This window comes from Erpetoichthys calabaricus, chromosome 1 (genome assembly GCF_900747795.2).
Source record: "Erpetoichthys calabaricus chromosome 1, fErpCal1.3, whole genome shotgun sequence".
In the NCBI taxonomy this organism is placed as follows: domain Eukaryota; kingdom Metazoa; phylum Chordata; class Cladistia; order Polypteriformes; family Polypteridae; genus Erpetoichthys; species Erpetoichthys calabaricus.
This window is the reverse complement of record NC_041394.2, coordinates 51096146-51122382: the sequence shown is the minus strand read 5'-3', so window position 1 is coordinate 51122382 and position 26237 is coordinate 51096146. Positions and strand designations below refer to the sequence as shown.

Genomic DNA, 26237 nt, shown 5'->3' with positions numbered 1-26237 from the left:
TTTCAGCCACCGAATCATTGAACAGAAGTGTGTCAAGAAACATTCATGAAGCTCTTTTATACCAATAGCAATACATCTGCATAATGCCCCACTGTGACTGTTGTAATAAAAAATAGGCAGCAGACAGAAGAAGGTTTGGGGATGGCCACCCCATATACTGAAAAATCAGAAAATATAAAGAAAACACATTTTTACAGATGCAGAGTTCAAAACTGAACTGACTAATAGGCTGTAGGCTGGTCAATAAATATTGCCGAACGGAGGAAGAGGTGGAGTTAGAGAGGCCGGAACAGGAACTGACGTGGCAGGAAAATGGTTTCTGGGTACTGGAAATGATGTCATCAGAGGGTGAAAGTCATTGTGATGTCATTGAGAGGCAGGGTCTTCAGCTGGTCTGCAGAGGTACAAAGCGACAGTGCCAACACCTGGTGTGACTGAGAAATAACACCATTTGAGCCTATAAACCGTTTCCCAGGCACATATGTGTGACAGCCAAGTCCAAATTTTTCTTTCTTTTTAATTTTCTTGCTTTTTAGTCATTCTGGTGTGTGCTCAGACCATAGTGTGTGTGTATATATTTATGTATTTATTTTTCTATTTATATATAAATGAAGAGCTTCTGAGCTGGGGGCAAATAAAGTTCTATCTATCTATCTATCTATCTATCTATCTATCTATCTATCTATCTATCTATCTATCTATCTATCTATCTATCTATCTATCTATCTATCTATCTATCTATCTATCTATCTATCTATCTATCTATCTATCTATCTATCTATCTATCTATCTATCTATCTAGGAACTCCATAGCTTAATGCACTTTTTTATTCTTTCAAGCATTCTGCAGTTCAAACGTTATGCAACTTGTTCCATCTGTAGTGGATACTGCACAGCCTGTTGATCCATTTATGGAAGGGAAGCAGTATTTAAGATGTAAGCCAGGAGACTCTTCACACACACCCTTCTTCACAAAAGGGTTTGTGGCCATGTAAAGCACAGGTCCAAATGATGTTGTTTTTTGTGGAATCTTTGAAACTTTTAATAAAGCAGCTGGGTGAGTTTTTGGGACATTTTAGCTCTTAGCTCACCATACAAGCTTGATGGACTGAACGGTCTTCTCTCTTTTGTGAAAGATATCTTATTCAGATACTATTCATCTCTTTTCTTTTCTATCATTTCCCTCATGGCGGTGGCTCTGTAAAATTGTGGCATCTTGCTTCTTGCTTGTAAGATACAAAAATGACTGTCCTAGATACAACAATACTTGCCATCTGGATTGTTCCAGAGGTATAGGCCAGGGGGCATTTTATAAGGTTTCTCAGCCAATGGATGGCAGTAATGCAAAATCACAATTTTATTATAGTTTACTATTAGAAACCTATACATAGTTACATTTATATAGCATTTTTCTAAAAACTCAAAGTGCTTAACAAAGGCAGTGGAGAGCAACTTTAACCACCACCAATGTGTAGTATCCACCTGGATGATGCAAAGGCAGCCATTCTTGTGCTCACTACACATTAGCTATTAGGTGGTGAAGGGGTAGTGAGACGAACAATTACAGAAGGGGCGATTAAAGGGCCAGAAAGGACATAATTATGATAGGCAATTTAGCAAAGACATCGGGGACACCCTACTGTTTTCAAAGGATTTCCAGGGATCTTTTATGACCACAAAGAGTCAGGACCTCGGTTTTATGTCTCATCCAAAGGGCTGTGCCAATTTTTACAGCATGGTGTCACTGTCACTGCACTGGGGCATTGGGACATACACACAGACCACAGACTTCACCAACAGCTCTTCCAGAAGCAACCCAAGCTTTTCCTAGATGGTCTACCATCCAAGTTCTGGGCAGGGCCCAAAATGGTTAGCTTCATGTGGATTAATTGTTCTGAAAGGCAGGTGGTATGGTTGCTAGCTGAAGTGAAGTTGAAGTTAAATCTTTAACACTTTTAAGGAAGCATCTGGATGAGCTTTTGGGACATTTTAGCTATTATCTACCCAAAAAATGTTGACGGCCTGAATAGTCTTCTCTTATCTTTAAAACTTACCACATCCACATACCATTCTTCTATTTTTTTCATTTTACCATCTACCTAATGTGAAATCTTGCTCCTGTACAGGATCCAAAAAACCCTGTCCTGGGGCTTCATTTATAAAGCTTGCATATGTAAATTCCCACTCAAATGTCAAGATTTATAAAAGATAACTTGACAGTGGAACATGTATTAATTACAGCAATGATCACCCATCCAAACGCAAGATTTCAGAGAAACTGAGAAATGACACCTTCAATCTAATACGGAAATGCAGCCAAACCACACAAATGACAACTCATGCCCATGATATTTATATCACTGAGCTTTTATTATAATGTGCATTGACGTGACAAACATATCACACCTCAAAGTGATGAATTTGATGTACAGACTGTATTTTAGTTCCCTTTTAAGATTGACAATGCTGTGTATTTGAACTGAAGAACTGGTAATTCTTCTGTTAATATTGGCTTACCTGTTGTTGCTGCTCCAGAAATTGGCCAACATATCAGGAATACCTCAGCCAAGCTTCACTCCATCATGCCTCCTGTGCTGGAAGTCATTAACCAACCGGTGAAACACTACATTCAATTTTTGTATGGTATGGGTGCATATACATATAACCTGTTTTTGTTAACATGATAAAGGCAATTTCCAGCAGCATCCAGTGCTCCTAATGTAATCAGAACAATTTACTGCATCTAGCAAGAATGAAGCTGCTTTGGTTAACCTAAATAGTTACATTCCATTAATGCACAAGTCATATGTGATGTCAATACTGACAGTGTTACATGTGGCCTGGCGCCTTCAAACTTCTCAGGACCCCCAGAATGCAGAGGAGAGGCATTATAATGCCACTCATGATCCTGTACTCTAAGTTGAGGAGTGCCACCAGATACTCTTGAATGCAGGTGGCAGTGTCTCGATTCATCAGGTGGGTGGCTGCTCTACCAGCCAATAAAGTTCTGCACCATCATTATTGGATTATGTATCAGGTTGATTAGCATGCTCCATATATAGATGTTTCAGGAACGTGCTCAAGGCCAGTGCACATACATACATTTATTTTTAAAGCGGTAAATTGCATAATTGCATAGACGTGTATATACCAGGTTTTAAAAATTTGATATTTTTGGTGTACGCATTTTCATGTTTTTTTGATATGTGTATATTTTTATGCTCAAATCCTTGTAAAGTTTTGAAAATGAGACCCCTGCATACAAGCAGTGGACTTGCCAAATAAGCTGAGTCAGACACATACATCATGGTGTATTTTGTGAACTTTCTCAGTCAACAGTTGGTAGATGTGTTAAATCACAACTTTGCTATAAAATACTACTAGAAATCATTGAGTTAAAACCAAGACCATAAACGTATACAAACTGTTTATCAGTATGGTACAGTAAATGCAAATGAACATGAGTATGCCCTGGGTTGTACATGCATCCCATTCAGGGTTAATTTCTGACTGAACAATTTTTTTTATTGCTACTGTAGCTGCATTTGTCCAGGGTTTCCAAAGTTCTGCAGCTTGCTTTATAAAACAATACAGGCAATGAGTGTAGGACATAAATAAATAATTTCACCGTTTAAGTATAATCAATTTAAAATTTTTAGTAATATTCTTAGCAAAAGACAGTTCACAGAAAAAAGGGCAAAACTGATATTACAAAAAAGGAAAGTGCCTGATGTTTGTCTACAGAGTAGTCAGTGGTCAGCAGCCATATGCACAGCCACTCAGGTCTGCTGTTGAACAGTTTCTAGTGATGCCACCTCTGCATGGTATCAAATCTCAGTCCAGACTCTTTCCATGTGTAGCTTAATGGCTGGTAGAAGAAGCTGTCTACCTCCATTTGAAATTCTCACTTCCTCAATGTGTTGAAGAAGCATTTGATGAATCTCTTATTTAGTGAATTTCTCTCTAAGAAATTGTAACTCACTTGTATTTTGTTCTGAGCACTTCACTTCTAGTGATCAATTTTGTAACCTTGTCCTGTTCTCAAACAGTCCCTCAGATGTTTACTTGATTATGTTGACCTCTTTTGTAAGTCACTTTACAAAGTCTGTTAAGCAAAGAAAAGAAAAATGTAAATGTATAAGGCGTTTTTATTTAAGGCTTAACATATCTTGTTACATTTTTTGAGCTTCTATCCTGTAATCTATCCTGTAATGCCTGAAAGTGCATAACTGCCAAGTGAGAAGTTTTCTTTCTTATTTTAGTCATTCACTTGCTTGTTCAGACCGTAGTGTGTATGTATTTATCTATTACATTTTTTTTATTAATTCTGTAAAAAGCCAAATTTACCCCTGGCAACAAATACATTTCTGTCTATCCTGTACTGACAGGACATTTGTAAGGGGCATAAAGTTCAAAAACCATGTCATTGTACTGTTTGTTATAATAGTTCATGTATCTATTGGAGAGCCAATGTTCTGGCTAATTAACATTCAGTTATTATAGATATAGCTCAAAAAACTTTGTTACATGTTAGTTTGCAGGAGTAAATGCACCGTAACTATAGAAGTAACTATATGAGGCTAACCTTCCAATCTATTTTAGCAAAAATTTTAACATTAGCATTAACTTTCTAAGATTGTTTTTTACAGCAGCACTTTTCTTTCTTTTTGCTAATCTCTTTATTTAGTTTGATTGTACTGTATTTGCAATGCAGTGGGTTTGGCACAGCTTTATCGTGCAAACCAAATGATTGATTGCTTTTCACTTCAACACGCTGTTTTCATGTCAGTTGTAATACAAAGGCGTATTGCATTTTAATTCTTGTCATAACTAAAAGCAAAGCAAGTGGTTTGAATTACACTTATCGACTGCTCCGAGTGTATTGCATTTTGATTTAAAACACATTGGCACATTAATCATGCCAAAACTGATTGTAATCAAATGACCAATCAGCGTCAAAATGTGGGGCAAGGGGCATCAATTAGGGGTATGAGGCGTTCTACTTCTAAACATTTCTGTGTTCTGGCAGAAACTATAAATTTTTCAATATGGAGTGATTAACAGAAAAGGTGAGAAGTGTGTTTTAGGTCTCACTGAAAAAGTTTACTCTTGTGCTTATGTTTCCATAAGAGGCATCAGCTCTCTGGAAATGTGTTCTTTTCAATTGCGGCGTTTTAATTAACCTGAATTTAAATAGTTATAAATAAAAAGGTATTATCCCTCCCCAGCATGCAATATGATGGTTACAAGATTTACACGAGAAGTTTAAGGATAATTTAGCTCTTTATTGACGGGTTCATGCGGTATTACAAACGGGAAGCTTATGACAGACTCTCAAGCATGTGGGTGTCTTGACCTACGTAGTCTGCCATCTTTCGTTTGCCACGCTGAAAGGATTTTCACCGGACGGAAGTCATAATCTTCCGCCCGGCCTCGGACGGAAGACATAATCTTCCGCCCGGCAGCTTCAAAGTGTTGGCCGTAGGTCCATCCTTATATTCTGGTTGCTCCATGTGCAGGCTCCCTCTCTGGATCCAAACAAGGACAGGAAAGGACTCAAATCCCACCTTCAAAAATACAGGAATAGCACAATGCCTACATACAGTTCTCATTCTCCCAACAAGGAAAGAGGATAGTGTACTGACAGAAGACAGAAATATACTAGTCTGTCTTTAGGCTGACTATTCAATTCTCCAGTTGTCTTTGGTTCTCTAGTTCTGCGCTTTGCTCGGCAATTCTAAATGCTGATGCTGTGCCCCTGTGTACCATACTTGGTCTGCCTGTATGAATGAGTCCATAACAGTGGGCACAGAGAACAGTGACATTAAACTTAATAATAAAACATATTATAACAGTCACAGAGTGTATCATTTCACTGTTAAAAGAAAGACCAGACTGCCAGTTGCAGTCTTGCTATTTTGACTGTCAGACATTGGTCAGGTTTTCGTCTCAATAATTAATAATAATAATAATAATAATACATTTTATTTAATAGGCGCCTTTCTTAGCACTCAAGGTCACCTTACAATAAAATTAAACATTAGTCAAATTAAAACAAGAGAATGATAAATCAAAAAGCAATAATTAGCAAACAAACAAAGATAACTGGCAGTAACAGTGCAAAATTCACAATTGGTATGCCAGTATGAAAAGATAAGTTTTGAGGGTAGTTTTAAAATGTGTTATTGAATCGAGCTGACATATATGAGAGGGAAGAGAATTCCAGAGTTGAGTTGAAAAGCACTATGAGAGACGCTCGAGCTCCCATAGAACAGAGTTTGATGTGCGGTACAAAAAGTCGAGCTGCAGATGAGGATCTGAGGGAGCGAGCGGGAGTGTAAGTCTGTAGGAGATCAGTGAGGTTGTGGAGAGCTTTAAATGTTAAGAGCAGTATTGTGTATTGTATTCTGTAGTTAACAGGGAGCCAGTGAAGCTGAGAGAGAAGAGGTGTAATAGGTTCAATGGATTTAGAACAGCAGGTTATTATCCTGGCAGGAGAATTTTGAAGAAGTTGTAAACGATGGATAAGTTTTTGTGGGATGCCAGATAGAATAGCATTACAGTAATCTATATGTGAGGTGACTCGGGCGTTAACCAATACTTCTGTACTGTGTTGCGTAAGAACAGGACGAAGTCTAAAAGTGTTTCGGAGATGGAAGAAGGCAGTCAGAGAAATGTTACTTATATGGGAGGAATTATTTAATAATAATAATTATTATTATTATTATTTAATAATTGCCATTATTAGTGTATAAATTGATATAAATAATTGCATTTAAACAATTCGCCAAAATCTGTTGTATGTAAACGATACTGTTTAAAACGTTATTGTTTTTTCATCAGAAAATCCGGTTTCCACGTCTACCTGTATTAGTTTAAAATGGCACTTTTGCCACTCGCAATATGGCGGACGCGCTGACGTATCGTGTCGACTGGGCAACACAGTGAATGCGGCGTCTATCCATATATGTCTATGAGTAAGAGCGGCCGCTAAGCGAAATGCGTTATGTTTGCTTTTAGTTAAGACACTCGACCTATTGACAAGAATCAAAATGCAATACTCTTTTGTATTGCATGCATTTTAAACTGACAAAAAATTGCGCGCAATAGTGAAAAGAAATCGATCATTTGTTTGATATGTTTTTAATTGTGACACGATAAAAAAGTCAAACTTAAATGCACCATGTGCATTGCATTGTACCGTGCATACTGCGCTGAATTGCATTTAATTTTGAGACGAATAATCCACTTTAATGAAAGGATACGTGTCTGTGTGTCCGTCCGGTTGCTATGTCACTGTCATCACAAACATTAACAGTGTTTTTACGAATCACCTTTCAAATGGCGCAGAACAGACATATCAGACATATGAATTGCAAGGTGCACTGCAAACGTTAATGCTGAGATCTACGTTGATTATTCAGATTTTTAAACGGGAAGCACAGCCATTCTTCCATAAAATATAACTTTCTCTATTCTGACCTGAAGTGAGCTCCGTCTCACTTGAAACAAATTAGCCTCCACGGCAGTAGATGGCAGTGATGCACTCGATACAGTATATGAAATACGCCAATAAGGCGGAAGTAGAATGCGACGAATAACTCGAGGAAGTTATAGTTGCAAGCGTCACATATTCGTTATTCCTCAGTATCCGCCAAGAGTAGTCTGTAGGCTTGTTTGACAGGAGGTGGACGGTAATATGCGGCAGGCAACTTTGTGGTTTGCCGGCCTGTGGCTGTGCTGCGTTCTGGGTAAGTGCTGCACGACTAGTGTTCTGTTTGCTAGTTTGTTGAAGTGATTGGTAGAAAAAAGTGACACGACGTTAAACCGGATCTGTGTGTGATTGCAGTATGATTGTGTCATATCGCGTGCATATTTACGCAAGGCAGGTTGTCGGTTCCGGGCTGTGGAATTAAAATGCCCACTGGATACGCACACTGTTTTGGAGTAAACATGATCTTGTCAGAGAAGCAGAACTGGCATCGACTGAGTGGGCGACAGGGTGAAAGCGAAAGGCGTCGGTGCCACTTCCGAGAGAAAGAGAGACAGACAGACAGATAAAACGGCCATCGTCTGTTACATTATGACGTGATTCATTTCTGTAGTGAGATGTGATTTTTTATCAACCCAACTGTGGTGGCATACAGGTTAACACTGCTGCCTAGTAGATCCAGCGTCTTGGGTTGGTGTCCTGTGCTCTGTAGTTGTCTTTACTTTGTACATTCCAACCCAGTCTATCTTAAAAATGTGCATAGTTGGATATTTAAAGCCTATAAACTGTCGACCGTGTTGACGTGAGTGAATGACGTCCCATCCAAAGTAGGTCTCAGCCTTACGTCCGAAGCTTGCTTGATAGGTACTGGCCAGTACGCCTCCTTGAATTCGAAAATTGCCCGAATGATTGCATTCTGGTTTGGTGTGGCCGAGTAATATCAAGAAAGTGCACGTTGACCCTTCTCTGGTGATCCAGAACGTCGTCTTGATCAAGCATAACTGGTTACATTAATGTTAAAGAATACCTTCTGTATTAGGACGATTTTTGGCAAACAATTCTTAATCTTCGGGGTATCGCAGTGCCTTCTATATGAATTCTGACGGCCAGTGTACTCTACTGTATTAGTATGTAATATATTCACGTTGGCTGTCCTTTTATTGAAGTAATGTCATTTAGAGTTATTAATTACAAGCCGACGCCCGCAGTAGCATACGGCGGTGTAAGAATAGGAACGGAAAACGGTGAGAAAGGATTTCAGAAATCAAGAAGAAATAAATACTTCTTGAAAGACACAGTGTGCATATAGAATTCCCGGCCAAGCAGGATTACATGTGAAAGTGATAAATAAATCGGGCTATCCGAATTTACGTACTATGGCCATGGCATCCTGATAGTTTTGTTGCATGTATCTTGGACTTCCTGGAAATGTGGACAGTAATATGATCATTTTACCTACACGAACGTTATTTTCAGTGTTTGATTGCAGTGCGTCTGATAGTTTGACACGCAGATCTTGCTGATATAATCTGAGATAGCTGAGACGCGCGCCCTCTGTTTTAACATACTCATCTACGACATACTGTTGGAATAGTTTGCCGCTGGAGTGCAAATACTAAATGTATTCCTCATTGCTAATCTGCACGCGTAAAATTGGCATTGAGTAAGCCTTATTCGCTTGGCGGTTCTTTTATCGGGAACATGTTGTAAATCTTTGTGCCAGCCAGTGTCTCTGTAAGGGAATAAAAGTGGGTAAACCATAGGATCGCAATTCATATTGAGCGTGGAAATCTGTTTACAGGAGTTGCCTATGGGATAGATGCAAATGTCCCTTTCGGCAGGCGTTTCGCTATCTTCTCCGACGAAAATCGCTGCAACATCGGTGTGGCATTGTATCGTCGTAAATCCTGCCTAGGGGTTTCCTTGAAAACCATTAGTACAGATGCTGTTGGATTGGACTGAGCGATTTCATGCATGTGTTTGTATGATTTAGCGAAGGGGTTGATGGTTCTGAGCATGGAAGAAGCTGGAGAAGTACATTCTCTAGCTGGAGAAGTACATTTTCGCTGCATGCAGAATCTTATATATATATATATATATATATGTGTATATATATATATATATATATATATATATATATAATATATATTCATTGCATTCGTAGTCTGTGTCACAATCTGATTGTATGGGTGGTTACCTACCAGGTAACGCTTGTGGTTGGTCAGGTAACATCCGCCACGGTGCCCTCATTTCAGTTGCGAGAAGCAGATCATAGAATGGTTGAAATAGTTTACTGTCAAATAATGCAAAGGACGTCAGCGCCAGCGTTACCTGGTAGGTAACCACCCATACAATCAGATTGTGACACAGACTACGAATGCAATGAATGTAATTACCCCGATCTACATGCTGTCAAATGAATGAACCACACGCCGTGGCACAACGTTAGAGGCTTTGCCTCTGGTGCTGACGTCCGAGGTTCAATTCCCCGAGAGGGGGGTGCAGTGAGTGTGTACACCTGATGAGCCCAGAATTAGGGCGAAACATGTGTCGCGTACTCTTTGCATTATTTGACAGTAAACTATTTCAACCATATATATATGAATTCAGTATATAGAATTCACTAAGTCCATGGCAAGCAAGACCTAGCCCTGCCCACCAACAATTCACTAAGCAGCCGACCATGGCACACAAAGGCAACAATTCACGCGAGAGCGAAAGCATTTGCCAAGAATGTTTTCATTAATCAAGAACGAAAGTTAGAGGTTCGAAGAAGAATGCATACCGTCGTAGTTCCGATCGTCTACTGGCGATCCGGCGGCATTATTCCCGTTACCCGCCGGGTAGCCATTATTCCCAAAGGTATGCCTCCGCATAAAGTCAAACTTAAAATTGGTTCAGTCGTCATACTTCTCAGAAACCTCATGCCAGCAAGAAGTCTCTGTGATGGCACTAGACCGACTGTTCTCATCATTCACTGCAATGTACTGGGGTGTAAAACAATCGCAGCTCCTACCTCACAAACTGTCCATATTCCCCAGATTTCCCTGACCCCATCAGATTCAAATTTGCCTTATACTTTTACACGCAGACAATTTCTTGTTAGATTGGCTTTTGCAATGACAATTAATAAGGCACAGGGACACACTTTTAAAACGATATGCCTGTATCTGCCAAAACACAATTTTCAGTCACGGACAATTGTATGTTGTTCTCTCCAGAGTTCCATCTTTTCATTCAATTACAGTCGTATCCTCAAACCCACCCCATTTGGACAACTGTGTCTTTCAGGAAGTGTTCACCCATCAATACATAATTATGTGGCGCGGGTTGGCTAGTTTGCATTATTTTGTAAGCGTACGTGAGCAGCTTGCGCTGTGTCAAAAACATACAACTGTCCATATCCTGGAGAGGTAGAAGTGTTAGTGTATAGTGGAGAGATTTGGTGATAGATTTGCCCGTGTATTTTAAAACAGTATGGTCCTTGGCCAGGAGGTTGAGTTATCTGTGCACCCATGGAAGCAAACGCTAGAGAAGGGTTGTATTCTCGAATGTGTTCACGATAATTTTTAGCTTCTGATGTTTGCTGTGTAAGAAGCTGTTGTAAAGACACAGGTGGCTCCCGCAAGTGTAGTAAAGCTACTTTACCGTTGTGGCAGCACCTCGAGTACTTGTTGGATGTACAGGCAGTGCCCGGGTAACGTACGAGATAGGGACTGTAGGTTTGTACTTAAGTTGAATTTGTATGTAAGTCTGAACAGGTACATTATTTTAATAAATGCTGTTTATGACCGACTGTAACCAAGTGCTCTGCCAATGAATGATGGAGTTTCACCTCTCTCTGTCCTTTTTATTATTTCTACTTTATTTTCAATGGTGATGGTTTTTCTCTTCTTTACTGTATCACCAGCACTTGCATCAGATTTGTGTTTCAGAGACATTCTTGAAGGGTGAAGACAAAAGTTTAAGATGAACTCTTCTGCACAGCACTGTACACGTTATCACAGCAGGAAGACACCAGTCATCAACACGTCTGATGTACTGACAAGAGACAACTTCCTGCTATGTGCGTAACAGTACAAGCAGGCTTGCTATTGAGAATGAATGGAGGTGGCAAGGGGCGGTTCATCACCAGCCCACCTCACAGTCACCTCCACTACAGTTTGCTGTAGAACGAACACAGTGCGGCCTAAGGCGAGCAGTGAATCGCCCAACCCCAATTCAACAGGCAGCCATCCGAGGCACACTACAATGCTACCCCCGCCGCCCCGTTCAGCCACAACCGGGTCACCGCTTGCAGCAATACCAGCCGTGTGTGCTGGGCGGGCAGTGAAACAACCCACTCCGCTCCATCCAGCCTGTGTCCAATCAGGAGCAGTAGCTGCGACGGCGTAGTGGGCGGGCAGCGAACCATCGTCCTGCACATGAGCGATAGCTGTGGCCCGGTGACTATGAACCATGGGTCACCGCTTGCCGCCGGGAGCCGTCCGAGGGACAGTACACTGCGCGAGCAGCAAAATTGCCCCCCTCCAGCCACCATTTGCAGCATCCCCAGGCCGAAGATGACAGAGCGGCAGGTACTGCGGCGCATGGGTCGCAGCTGCGTCCTTGTTCGTAAGTTGTGGGTCGGATGTCCGTAACCTGGGGACTACCTGTATTACACTCAACAGGCCAGTACAGTGCATGACATGGAAGACGATGAATAGAAATCGAGAAATGCCGTGTCAGCTGTGTGTGGGCGGGACCGGTTTTGAAGTGGAAGCAGGACGAACCAGAAGAGAAATATATATGAGATTATTATCATCTCTTCCTAACAAATGAGTAGCTGAGTAATGGATAAATGTAACAAATGCATATACCTCAGTAATCTGAACTGTACAATTCAGAGAAGTACATTGAGATACAGAATTGCCGACTTTTTTTATTATAACCCCAAATGGATATTTTCAATACTGCAATAATTTTTTAGAGATATGTATATGCCGTCGATGCATTCTATTGGCCGGCTGTGTCTTGGAAATGTGTCAAGAAGACCGTGTGACTGACACTCTGGAGTGTGAACTACACAGTGCTAGAGAGAATGTGCCAGAAAACACCAAGATGCATAACAAGTCAAATTTTGTTTGAGTCCTACAAACGCAGTGCAAATTGTAGAGAAGTGTTAAGTCACAGAAGTTCAAGAAAATATAAATATTATAATAAACAACAACCCCATAAGAACTTCTGGCTTGGATAATAGAGCTGCTGCTGCTATCAATAATAGGCTTGTAGGTAGCAGTGATGGTCAGACCTGCGATGGTTGTGCCACAGGTTTACTTTTTAAGGCATTAATATTTGAATATAGTAGGTCAAGCTTGTTGCGTCCACAAATGGAGCATGCTAATAGAGGTCAGCCTTCTATGGTCGGAATGATTCAGTCATTAGAGTTTTTATAACCTAGCAGATCATTTCTGTTGTTGCACTTAATTAGGATGATGTAACTTATCTCCATAGGCAGCAATTGGAAGAATTCTGTTGGCTTATAGTGCAGTTTACTTAAGGGTCCTTTATTTACCTGTATACCTGTTCTGAAGTGTTTATTTATTGTTTTCTTTGATTGTTTTGTTAATTATGAACAGCTTGTGTTTTCTCTCCCAGACATTAAGTGAAAAAAAGTTCTATTAAGACATTTAAACTTTGCATTGAAATGAAAGGCGCTACTTGGACATTAAACTAAATAAAATCTCCTGGCCAACTTGAAGTGCAGTCCATTGCACTGTAAATTTGTTACAACTTTGGTTTAAAACTGAGGAATGTATTCTGTTTGGAATTTGGGGAATAATCTGTGGTGCTACCTTACCTTATGTGATATCACGTTAAGGCATTCCTATTTTATTTTGTTTTTGGCTGTTCCTGTCATTACTGTCATACTTTTAAATTTAGGTGATCTTACAATTATGATTAGGCTGATTTGATATTTCTCTGTTTCTTATGCTGTGCATGTCATAAACATGCATTTGTGATGTCAAGCGTAAATACTAGCAAGTAACCGTCTAATATCTTACTCTGTCTTTGTGGGAATACTGAGAATTTTACCATTAACAAAAATGGAGTACAATGTTTTTTTTTTTATTTATTTAAGTGTAAATGAAATAAATAGGTTAGTAGACTCTGAGTTTGCTCTAAGCATCATTAGTCAACTGAAACAAGGCCCTAAGCTTCAGATGTTGGGAGGCAACCCATTGATGGTTGCATCTTCCTTTACCAATATAAAGGGTCTCTTACTGGTTTTGTTTTTTTCCATATATGTGATACCAAATGCTGTAGCAGAGGATTGTAAATGCAGAAGTGAGCCGATGTTGTTACTAGTTATAAAGTATGAGTATCACAGTAAGGTGGAACTTATTTCTTTTGAATACTTCCGTTTAATTATGTGCAGGGTGCACATCAGAACCCCCAAGAAAACCAAACCTGAACAGCTAGTTGTGCTAACAGAGAAGTCCACTTCTACTCTCATGGCTTTTGACTTGTACACTTCTTTCGGTTACATGCAACCTTGCTAAATGTTGCCCTCTGTGGTGAAGGGCTCTAAGTTACCAGCAATCATTGCCTCCACCTTTTTCAGAAATGGTGAAAAGCCAGGATCAATCCTTTACTACACAGGCGCAGTCAAAGTTAAGTAAATTATCTGCAAGAGATGATTAGAAGATTGTAAACCTTGCATGTTAAGAATGCCAGTAAAACCAAACCAGTTTTATTTTTCTTGAGTTTCAAACAGAAGAAAAACATCTTATTGTCAAACTAAAAAGATTACAATATGCAAGCAATATTTCTCTACATTCATAATGGCTAATACGATACAACACCCTAGTACTTCAAACTGTCAAGAAAGGCATGTCATTTTTGGTCATCATTTTCATATTTGGTTGAATGCGTTGTTCAAAAAAATGAAAATTGATTTGCCAGAGGAAGTAGAACAGGCCTCATGTTTGCATTTTGTCTCATTTCCTCTACTGATAAGAAGTAGTCATAACAGGAAAGGCCTTTGTGGTAGCTCATTAACAGTGGTATCAGAGGTTAGAAGCGCTCACAGTTGAGAATTAGACACGTGTACTGTGACCTTTTAAAATAAAATAATTCCACTCTTTCTGATATATTGGAACTTGTGAAAGAAGCATTCCTCACTGTTCACCCAAGTACTGCAAGTGATGAGTGTTCTTTTTCAGACTTAAACTTCATTGTAACAGAGAGAAACAAAGGCTGCCTTTTGAACATTCATTGTGATGGTCCAGATTTGACAGGTTTTAATGCAGATGTATACATAAATCATTGGACACTGTAGACTTACTGTACATCCACAATGCTTGTTTCATAGGGCTTACTGCACAACAAAGTAACACTGACTATCAAAGTGGTGGTGTTTTTAACACAGACAGCAAATAATATATGAGATCTGCAGTTATACAATGTTGAAAACTAAAGTTAAAAATACAATATTTTGTTTTTGCTCATTTTGGTAAAATATTTTTGTCTGTGTTGGAATAATGAAAATGCTTCAGCATGCCATAATCTTTTAACCATGATTTATTTGCTGTAGGTACTTTCAAAATTAATGTTGCTGTAAAAAAAAAAAAGAAGAAGCTTTTACTAATTTTTACTAATGGGATGGATTCCAAACCTGGTTGCCAAGGCATTAGCCCAGCAGACTGCCATCTGTATTTACACTTTGTCCATATCTGAGCTTGTCAAAAGCTGCACTGAAACCTGAGACCATTGATAAACTTGTGTTCCTGGAATAACCTGCAATAGCGTGAACTGAGAAGCTTAATTTCATGTGCTCTTATTTTTTCCCTCTATTTCATCTTATTTGTTGCATTCTCAATAGAATAGTCACAGTACAAAAATTCCAAACTTTGATGTGATGATAAGAAAAGTATTGAAATTCAATACCATTTTCGATACCCAATACAATAACTCAACAAAAAGTGTAATTAAATAAATTGCAATTCTGTATGCATTAATCAAAGCAAATAATAGAAATTTTAGTCATTAAATGCAAATACTTAGTCATTATATGCAAGTACTTCAAGTACTGCAATCGTTTGTGTAATGTACACAATAAAAAGGAAACAAGTTTAAATCCAGTCAACTTTTTTTTTTTTTTTAATTGATGATAAGCAATCCTGTAACTGAGATAGTACACCAAGGCCGGGTTTATACTTCATGCGACTCAATGCATGCTGCAGCAAACACTCCTGCTACGCAAGCGTTTTACTGGTTATACTTGCGTGCGTACTTTACGTAAATCTGGAGGAATCCACCAGGTGGCAGTGCGAGATATGATCACAGTGACAACAGGTTTGGCTTCTCTGTGTTGTGAATTGCCTAGAACACCCATTAAATTCCGATGGCACCTTAACCACAATATCTCTGAAAAGGATGTTAAATGATTAAATCCATCAATCAGGGGATGTGTCCATTCCAGCAAGCGTTGGGCACGAGGCCGAAACAATCCCTGGACATGGGCCTCAGCTCATCGCAAGGTGAATACAAGCACTCACACATACACTGGAGTCATTTTAGCGGCACCAAATCCCCAAATCTGCATATCTTTGGAATGAAACTGGAGAACAGTGTGGAATCCAAGCAGGGAATACCAGAGATGTGACTCCCTGCGAGACAGCAGTGCTGCCGCTCCGCCACCGTGTCACCCCCATGTGTGTAATTATTAACAGTATTCATTATTTAAACGAAATTAACAATTTATCTGTAAAATGTAACATACATACTTTAATGCATTTCATCATGAAAGTGATATCAAGTATAAATCTAAAGATTCTAAATTTGCAGAGAGTTGGAATATCATACATTTAATGTGTTCTGTGTGGTGATCTATTGCTACTTGACGTAGAGATTAAAAACTGGGATGACGTTTATGACGGTCTACTTTAATGATAAAGTAAACTGCGAGGTTAAAGTGGACATTTCGAGATTAAAGCCGAAATTTCCATTTTAATCACAAAATGCATGTTTTCACCATGTCCTTAATTTTTTTCTCAGTGGCTCAAATACAGGGCTGTACATTATGTTGCTGTTGTGAAGTTCCAAAAAAAATAAAGACGGCACAAAAGATGGTATGTAAGACTTTTAAAATGTATCTGTCATTACGATCGGGAATATGCGACTCTTGAATATAAAAGCACCACGAATGCATCTGTATGTCGGCATCTTGCTTCACCACATCGAACCATTCATTAAACAGAGACTCTGATATCATATTTCAACTTTTAGCACACTGCGCCCCCCGACTTTTTGCTGGTACTGCAACTCATGCATGTGTCGCATTAATTTCTGAGGACCTGCTCAGAGGACGCGTCAAATGAACGCTGAGAACGCTTGGCAGCCATGATGCGGGCGCGTACGCGTTCTGAGCGTGAAGTATAAACGAGCCCTAAAATGTTACAAATGTCAGTTGAATGAGTACTGCAATCTTTTGTAAACGGCATGCATAAAAATATTAAGACAAACATTAAATATTCAAGTAAAAAGAACATTAATGTGGCCTTTTGTAAACAGTAAATAAACCTTACATTGATAAAAAACAAAGTAGTGCAATTTATACAAAAGTTGGACACAAATCGACCAGTAACACACTTCAAGGTAATGCATAAATTCAAATAGTGCACATTGCATCTTTCTGTAAATACTGTAGACTGTGATGTCTTTGTAACTTCCAATTTTTTTGCAAGAAAGATTAGTATGTCAATTTGTTCTTATATTTTTGTGTTCCTCTGTGAGGCATGCTCTATTGGGCTGCAGATGAGCCCTGACATACTAAATTCATTCTCTGAAGCACTGAAAAGTTATAGGGCCTTATATTATATAGTAAATGTGATGAAAAGTAAGTTTAAGATCACACAGAATAAAACAAAAGAAAGTATTTCACTACAGCAGCACACTTTGGGATAAGGGTTTAAAAACTGAGACAGCAATGAAGTTCTAGTTCTAGTATTTTTCTTGATTAAACAGTACACTTAGTTACACCACTGTGTTAATGCATTAAACATTTAAGTGACTGCAAAAAAACATGTCCATTCATGAATACAACACAACATCAACAAAATAACAGTAGGAAATGTGTGTTTAGTGTCTACTGTTGTACATGCTCCAGGTTGATGCATTCACTTGACTGGAGTCACTAGGCATATCATGGTGTTTTCATCATCTCTTTGTCTGTCTGTTTATTTATCTATCTACAGTGTCGCATGCATTGGTTTTCCTTTAAAGTAAAATTTCAAGCAGTTCAGGTGAGGTATAGAAACCGTCCCATCATTGTACGGTAACCTTGGTCAAGCAAAAGGTCCACCAGTGAGAGCACAGATGAAGTAGCCCCACTTTGTTACCCGTACTTGTCATTTCACTTTGTCCCTCTACATTTGCAGAGTATCTAGTTACCGTTGTACCCAGACCTTGCTTCGCACAGCATGTAAAAGTTCATACTGAATACTGCCTTGCTTAGGTGCGACAGCCTTCCATTATTACCAATGAGACTTTTGTCAATATTTGTATCATGCTTAGTAACCTACACCTTCTGAATATTTTGAACGATTGCGATTGCGATACACATCCCACACTTTGTACAGGTTTGGTACCGAATGGTTGGCTTCATCACAGTCATTTTTATTAGTGAAACACAGGTATTTCATAATGAGTGAAAAACAATACTCGTTCATAACTTTAAATGGGTGTCTGCAACAACCAGTTTGTAGACCATTTCTGCACTGGTCCATCTATTATGCTGTGCAGTATTAGAAAACTGAAAAACACGTGTCATCTGCAGCGACAGGCAAATGGTTTATTGTGATTTTTCTGACACTCAAAGAAATGAATGGTGAAAATGATCCAGTATTCAAAAACAACTTGAAGATGTTCTAGAATCCAATGTGTTGCGCTTCTGTTACAATTTGTATTGATGTTCACACTAAACTAGTGGAACTGTGTAGAAGATTAATTATACCAGTAAAGGACGTCAAGTTTATGGTTTCAAGAGGGATGCTGGAAGTACAGAGTGCATGTAATGCTTCTAACTTTAGTTACTGGGTATGTTACGAGTTGTAAATGACAGATCTTTTTTGATGTCCCTGGGTCTAAAAATAATGAAGAGGAGACCAAAGTTACAAAGAAGTGAGTTTGTGTATTATATTTTACTAGCCGTCCCTTGCGGCTCCACTCGTGTAGTAGCGAAACAGGACAGTGAGGAGGGTCCTGCCTGGCTCCCTACTCCTGACGTCATGCTTCCCTCTCCCCTCAGCCCGCAGCCTCAGTCTCGGATTCATGTGAATATATCGCTCCTGCAAGCGAACTTTGATTCTCAGTGCAATGAGAGAAGTCGCAAAAGCAACTGGAATGTTCAACCAATTATAGAAAAAAACACGATCTAAAATCCGTTAAGTGGTTCTCTTGTTCGCTAGTTAAGTGGAGGTAAGGAATGCCCCGAGGCTGACGTGCAAGTAAGGAGGGCTTGGCCCACTGCTTGTCTCTCGAATTTGCGCGAATAGATTGGTACTGCAAGTGAACTATGATACATAACACGATGAGAGAAGTCGCAAAATCAGCTGGAATGTTCAAGCAAGTTATAGAAAAAACCTAATCTAAATCTGTTAAGTAGTTCTCTTGTGAAAAGCAGACAGACAGACAGACAGATATTGTATTTTATATATACAGTCATCTCTCACCTATCGCGGGGGTTACGTTCCAGAGCCCCCCCGCGATAGGTGAAAACCGCGGAGTAGCAACCTTATATTTATTTTATTATTTATGTATATTTTAAGGCTTTATAAACCTTTCCCGCACTCTTATAAACACTTCCTACACTCTTAAACCTACGTAATTTTAACAACATATAAAATTCTATATGGGTACTCACCAGTACCCATCCATCAGCCAATAGTGTGTATATATATATATATATATATATATATATATATATATATATATATATATATATACACACACACACACACAGTGGGGCAAAAAAGTATTTAGTCAGCTACCAATTGTGCAAGTTCTCCCACTTAAAAAGATGACAGAGGCCTGTAATTTTCATCATAGGTATACCTCAACTATGAGAGACAAAATTAGAAAAAAAATCCAGAAAATCACATTGTCTGATTTTTAAAGAATTTATTTGCAAATTATGGTGGAAAATAAGTATTTGGTCACCTACAAACAAGCAAGATTTCTGGCTCTCACAGACCTGTAACTTCTTATGTAAGAGGCTCCTCTGTCCTCTACTCATTACCTGTATTAATGACACCTGTCCACAACCTCAAACAGTCACACTCCAAACTCCACTATGGCCAAGACCAAAGAGCTGTCAAAGGACACCAGAAACAAAATTGTAGACCTGCACCAGGCTGGGAAGACTGAATCTGCAATAGGTAAGCAGCTTGGTGTGAAGAAATCAACTGTGGGAGCAATTATTAGAAAATGGAAGACATACAAGACCACTGATAATCTCCCTCGATCTGGGGCTCCACACAAGATCTCACCCCGTGGGGTCAAAATGATCACAAGAATGGTGAACAAAAATCCCAGAACCACACGGGGGGACCTAGTGAATGACCTACAGAGAGCTGGGACCAAAGTAACAAAGGCTATCATCAGTAACACACTACGCCGCCAGGGACTCAAATCCTGCAGTGCCAGACGTGTCCCCCTGCTTAAGCCATTACATGTGCAGGCCCGTCTGAAGTTTGCTAGAGAGCATTTGGATGATCCAGAAGAGGATTGGGAGAATGTCATATGGTCAGATGAAAAAACTCTACTCGTTGTGTTTGGAGGAGAAAGAACGCTGAGTTGCATCCAAAGAACACCATACCTACTGTAAAGCATGGGGGTGGAAACATCATGCTTTGGGGCTGTTTTTCTGCAAAGGTACTAGGACGACTGATCCGTGTAAAGGAAAGAATGAATGGGGCCATGTATCGTCAGATTTTGAGTGAAAACCTCCTTCCATCAGCATGGACATTGAAGATGAAACGTGGCTGGGTCTTTCAGCATGACAATGATCCCAAAAACACCGCCCGGTTAACGAAGGAGTGGCTTCATAAGAAGCATGTCAAGGTCCTGGAGTGGCCTAGCCAGTCTCCAGATCTCAACCCCATAGAAAATCTTTGGAGGGAGTTGAAAGTCCGTGTTGCCCAGCGACAGCCTCAAAATATCACTGCTCTAGAGGAGATCTGCATGGAGGAATGGGCCAAAATACCAGCAACAGTGTGTGAAAACCTTGTGAAGACTTACAGAAAACGTTTGACCTCTGTCATTGCCAACAAAGGGTATATAACAAAGTATTGAGATGAACTTTTGTTATTGACCAAATACTTTTTTTCCACCATAATTTGCAACTAAATTCTTCAAAAACCAGACAATGTGATTTTCTGGATTTTTTTTTTCTCATTTTGTCTCTCATAGTTGAGGTATACCTATGATGAAAATTACAGGCCTCTCTCATCTTTTTAAGTGGGAGAACTTGCACAATTGGTGGCTGACTAAATATTTTTTTTGCCCCACTGTGTATGTATGTGTGTGTGTGTGTGTATATATATATATATATATATATATATATAAATAAAATATATAATATATTAAAAAAAACCCGCGATACAGTGAAGCCGCAATAGGTGAACCGCGATATGGTGAGGGATGACTGTATATGTATGTATATATATATATATATATATATATATATAATATATAAAATATCTATACTAATTAATAAAAGGCAAAGCCCTCACTGACTGACTCACTCATCACTAATTCTGCAACTTCCCGTGTAGGTGGAAGGCTGAAATTTGGCAGGCTGATTCCTTACAGCTTACTTACAAAAGTTAGGCAGGTTCATTTCGAAATTCAACGCGTAATGGTCATAACTGGAACCTCCATCCATCCATCCATCCATCCATTTTCCAACCCGCTGAATCCGAACACAGGGTCACGGGGGTCTGCTGGAGCCAATCCCAGCCAACACAGGGCACAAGGCAGGGAACCAATCCTGGGCAGGGTGCCAACCCACCGCAGGAAACACACAAACACACCCACACATCAAGCACACACTAGGGCCAATTTAGAATCGCCAATCCACCTAATCTGCATGTCTTTGGACTGTGGGAGGAAACCGGAGCGCCCGGAGGAAACCCACGCAGACACGGGGAGAACATGCAAACTCCACGCAGGGCGGACCCGGGAAGCGAACCCGGGTCCCCAGATCTCCCAACTGCGAGGCAGCAGCGCTACCCACTGCGCCACCGTGCCGCCAACTGGAACCTCATTTTTCACAATATACTGTAATGGACGGCAGCTCGATGGCCGTGGGAGGAGGAGTTGAGTGTATATTCATTAAACAATTGAGAAGGGAGCGAAACAATAAGAAGCGAGCGAGTGAAGCATACAAGCATCTTCATAAGGGAAAAAAGCACGGTGTAAAATGTAAGTTTAAATTAAGTTTATAGAAACGCTCCCGCTGCAGATTGCAATAACATATTCGCAAGATAAAAGTTTAATGAGAAGACACGAGGTATAAACGAACCACACGCCGTAGCGCAACGTTAGGGGCTTCACCTCTGGCGCTGATGTTCGAGATTCAATTCCCGAGAGGGGATGCAATGAGTGTGTACGCATGAAGAGCACAGAATTAAGGCGAAACACGTGACGCGTACTCTTTGCATAATTTGAAAGTAAACAATTTCAACCATTCTATGATCTGCTTCTCGCAACTGAAAGACGGCACATGGCGGATGTTAGCCGACTTGCTGAACGCAGCGTTAGGGGCTTCAACTCTGGCGCTGACGATAGAGATTCGATTCCCGAGAGGAAATAATATATATAATATAACTAGGGGGCTTCGCTCGCCAACCCCTGGTGTTGGGAATGACAAAGAGCGTGATGTATGAATGAGATATAGAATAGTGTGAAGGTGTAGATTATGCAAATAGAAAGCAAACAATAAAGTAGTGTAAAGGTTTATTGGAAAATGTCTTTGTACACGCCGTTTAAGTGTAAAAGGTAATTCCAGGTTAGAACTTGTAAGGTCAATGAAGATGGTTATTCTCGTGATCACAGTCAAGTTTGTCAGAGCTTAGAAAGAGTTGTCTCTCTCCAGGAAGTAATGCAATGACTTGGGTATTTATGTTTTCCATATTAATATTTTTTGGACATAATATAGTGCGTTGTGTTAAAAGGGGCATTTGGTCTAATGAGATTGCTGTTTCAAATCTGTCTGTAACTAAGTCGTCGCAGATAAAGGCTTGAGGAATTGTAATAATATCTGGGTGAAGTCTATCTGTATTGGTGAGTGTACCATCTCCCAGTTGTAATAACCAATTGTTATGATCTGGATGTGGACATCGCATGTTTTGTACTAACTGTATCTTTTGAAAGCAATGCCAATTGTCTGCGTATTTTAAGGTGCACTGAACAATAGCTGAGCGCATGGAATGTGGAACAATAGCTAAGCACTGTCTAAAATCTCCTCCTAATAAAAGTACCTTTCCTCCAAAGGGAATATTATCTATCTATACTAATAAAAGGCAAAGCCCTCACTGACTGACTCATCACTAATTCTCCAACTTCCCGTGTAGGTAGAAGGCTGAAATTTGGCAGGCTCATTCCTTACAGCTTACTTTCGAAATTCTACGTGTAATGGTCATAACTGGAACCTGTTTTTTGTCCATACAGTGAAAATCGTTTAACACGAAACTGAGGGGACTGAAATATTTTTTCATGTTAAAAGAATTTCGTGTTAAAGGATATTACAAAAAAAAAAAACATGCAGTATATTCAACAAAATTAAGTTTATTAGAGTACATTTTATTTACATAGATATGTATATATGCATGTATTTAATAAAAATGGGAGCATTCTGAGATCTCGCTTGTTTGAACCAAACAAGTAAAGCCGTCTCTAAATCCTCGTGCTTGGCCGTTTTCATCCATTTTCGCTCTGGCTCAAACTTACTCCGTTCAAACATTTCCGTAATTTGCTCTCTTTTTTTTTTTAATTACTGTATTGTTGATAATGTAGAGATAGAAATATCAAAATCTTTACAGATTTCCGTTTTCATCTTCTGTTTTTGATCAACAGCCTTAAGAAGCTCCATCTTCATTTTAAGCGAAATAGCAGTTTGCTTTCCCCCTGAGCTCTTTGCCATTGTGCTCGTAAAAAAAATTCTTCTAAAATAGAAAAAAAAAAACGCGAACCAAACTCACTGATTTTTACTCACACTGCGATGTACTCGTCACCGAATTCCAAAGCTAATTGATGAGAGATGAGATGTTTTTGTGTGGCGTTTGTAGGGGTGGAGGGTGAAAGTAGCTTAGATAAACAAAATTGGCTCGTGTCACAGGCTATTCCGAGGGTATTTCAAAGCCAAGTTAGCCTCCTTTCTACGAAACATGTGAAACCACCTCTTTCATTTCACACCCCTCTTAAATCTCGCCTGCGCGGCTGGTGTTTTCCGTATTTTGTTCATTCCCAGAAGGGAAATCTTTTCATGTTAAGCGATTTTCGTTTCGTGTTAAGAGAAAAAAATGCATGAAAATACATAGTAGTTTGTCTGGACCGTTGTATTATTTCGTGTTAACCGATATTTCATCTTAAGCGTTTTCGCGTTAAACGTATTTCACTGTATACTCTAATGGAGGAGGCGGAGTCACGTATCGCGTCATCACGCCTCCTATGTAATCACATGAACTAAAAACAAGGAAGAGATTTACAGCACGAGTCAAACGCGGGAATGAAGGTAAATGACGTTAATTTTTGAGTGTCTTTTAATACTGTGTAAGCATACATATTAACACATGTGCAATTAAACGTGTACATTTACGGGATGATTTCTCAGGCTTAAAAGCTCGCCTTTTATTAAAGAGGTAAATGCAAACTGTTTTCATTCTGAAGGGCACAAACCACGTTAGATTTCATGCTCAAGAGTAAACTCAGCACACAGCTTGGTCATATTACAACCGGTTCATTTTCCTCAGTTTAAAAAGGTTTACTTTTCTTCTTAATAAAATTTTTAAAGCAGTACTTCGCCGCTGCGAAGCGCGGGTATTTTGATATATATCAAAATATATCGCGTCATCACGCCTCCCACGTAAGCACGTGAACTGACCCGCTGCTGTTTGCAATGCCATATTCGCGAGATACAAGTTTAATGAGAAGACACGAGGTATAAATGACAGTTTGGATCACTTTGTAATAGAGTTAAAATTGCTGTAGCGAGAAACTTTTAACTGCCGGGTCATTAAATAAACCCGTGGACATCGCAACATCACACAAGAGAGTGGATCACGTGAAGTGACTGAACGCAGCAGGAGTGCTCACTTCGATGAATCGAACCTGTTCAAAAAACAAATAACACAATTGATAAGGTACGAACAGAATATGAAACCGATTGTGGATTTGCGTACAGCCACTGAAACTTTGTGACGGCACGAGACTTCAGGTCACGTGTCTGCAAAACAACCTCATTGAGGCAACTATTTTTACTGGCGGTGGCTCAGGGCAGAGAGTTTTTATTCCTCGCATCCCTGTTATACCCTCTGATCTCCCATTTCAATTCAAACGCCTACAATTTCCACTAAGGCTCTGCTTCGCAATGACAATTAATAAGTCTCAGGGGCAGACCCTACAAAAGGTTGGCATTGATTTGAGGCAGGACTGCTTTTCACATGGCCAACTGTACGTTGCATGCTCAACAGTAAGCTACCACACAGCTTGGTCATATTACAAGCAGAGGGGCGAACTGACAACGTGCTATACAAAGAGATCCTTAACAAATAATTATTGATACATTTTCCCTCGGTTTAAAAAGGTTTACTTTTCTTCTTAATAAAAATTTTAAAGCAGTACTTCGCCGCTGCGAAGCGCGGGTATTTTGATATATATATATATATATATATATATATATATGTATGTAGATATATATATATATATATATATATATATATATATATATATAAATATGTATGTATATATATATATATATAATATATATATATATGTATATATATATATATGTGTGTGTATATATATATATATATATATATGTAGATATTGTGGAGGATTGCCGGCTTTCCAGTCCGGCCCTCACCCCCAGGCCGCTAGGAGGAGCCCTCCGGACAGCATATTGGTGCCCCGAGTTCCAGCAGGGCCTCATGGACTCTGTAGTTTTTATACACAGCCCTGCTGGATACCTTGGGGGCCGCCAGGAGTCGCTGTGAAGGGCCTCATGGACTCTTGCATGCCCTATAACCCGGGAGTGCATCTCAGTCACGTGACTGGAAGAAGCGACGTGCTCCCGGGATGAAGAAAAGGACTGTTTGCCCTGACCCGGAAGGCAAATGGACTTGTGGGTTTGGCTTGGAGCCACTTCCGGGTCAGGGGCTATAAAAGGACTCTGGGTAAGCCCAGACACTGGGCTGAGCTGGGAGGAAGGTGGGCTAAGTGTCTGGGCGAGGAGGATTGTTTATTGTAGAGAGAGTATTGTGTATATGAGTGTGGTGGAAGGAGTGCTTTGTGCACTGTACGACAACAAAATAAATAGTAGTTGTACTTTTACCTCGTGTCAAGAGTGGTACCTGAGGGTTCAGGAGGTGGCTCAACGCTACATCTGCTACAATATATATATGTGTATATATATATGTAGATATATATATGTGTATATATATATATATATATATATATATATATATATGTAGATATATAAATA

General features: G+C 39.6%; 1 protein-coding gene across 1 annotated transcript in view; it reads left to right on the top strand.

The window, feature by feature from the left end:
* Positions 1 to 7582: 7582 nt before the first annotated feature.
* tgoln2 (trans-golgi network protein 2) overlaps positions 7583 to 26237 on the top strand; it is a 37860-nt gene continuing 19205 nt past the window's right edge. Inside the window, exon 1 of the mRNA XM_028799283.2 lies at positions 7583 to 7751. Within this exon, the coding sequence (XP_028655116.1) occupies positions 7700 to 7751 (52 nt within the window). The 5' untranslated portion in view covers positions 7583 to 7699. The remainder of the gene's footprint in view (positions 7752 to 26237) is intronic.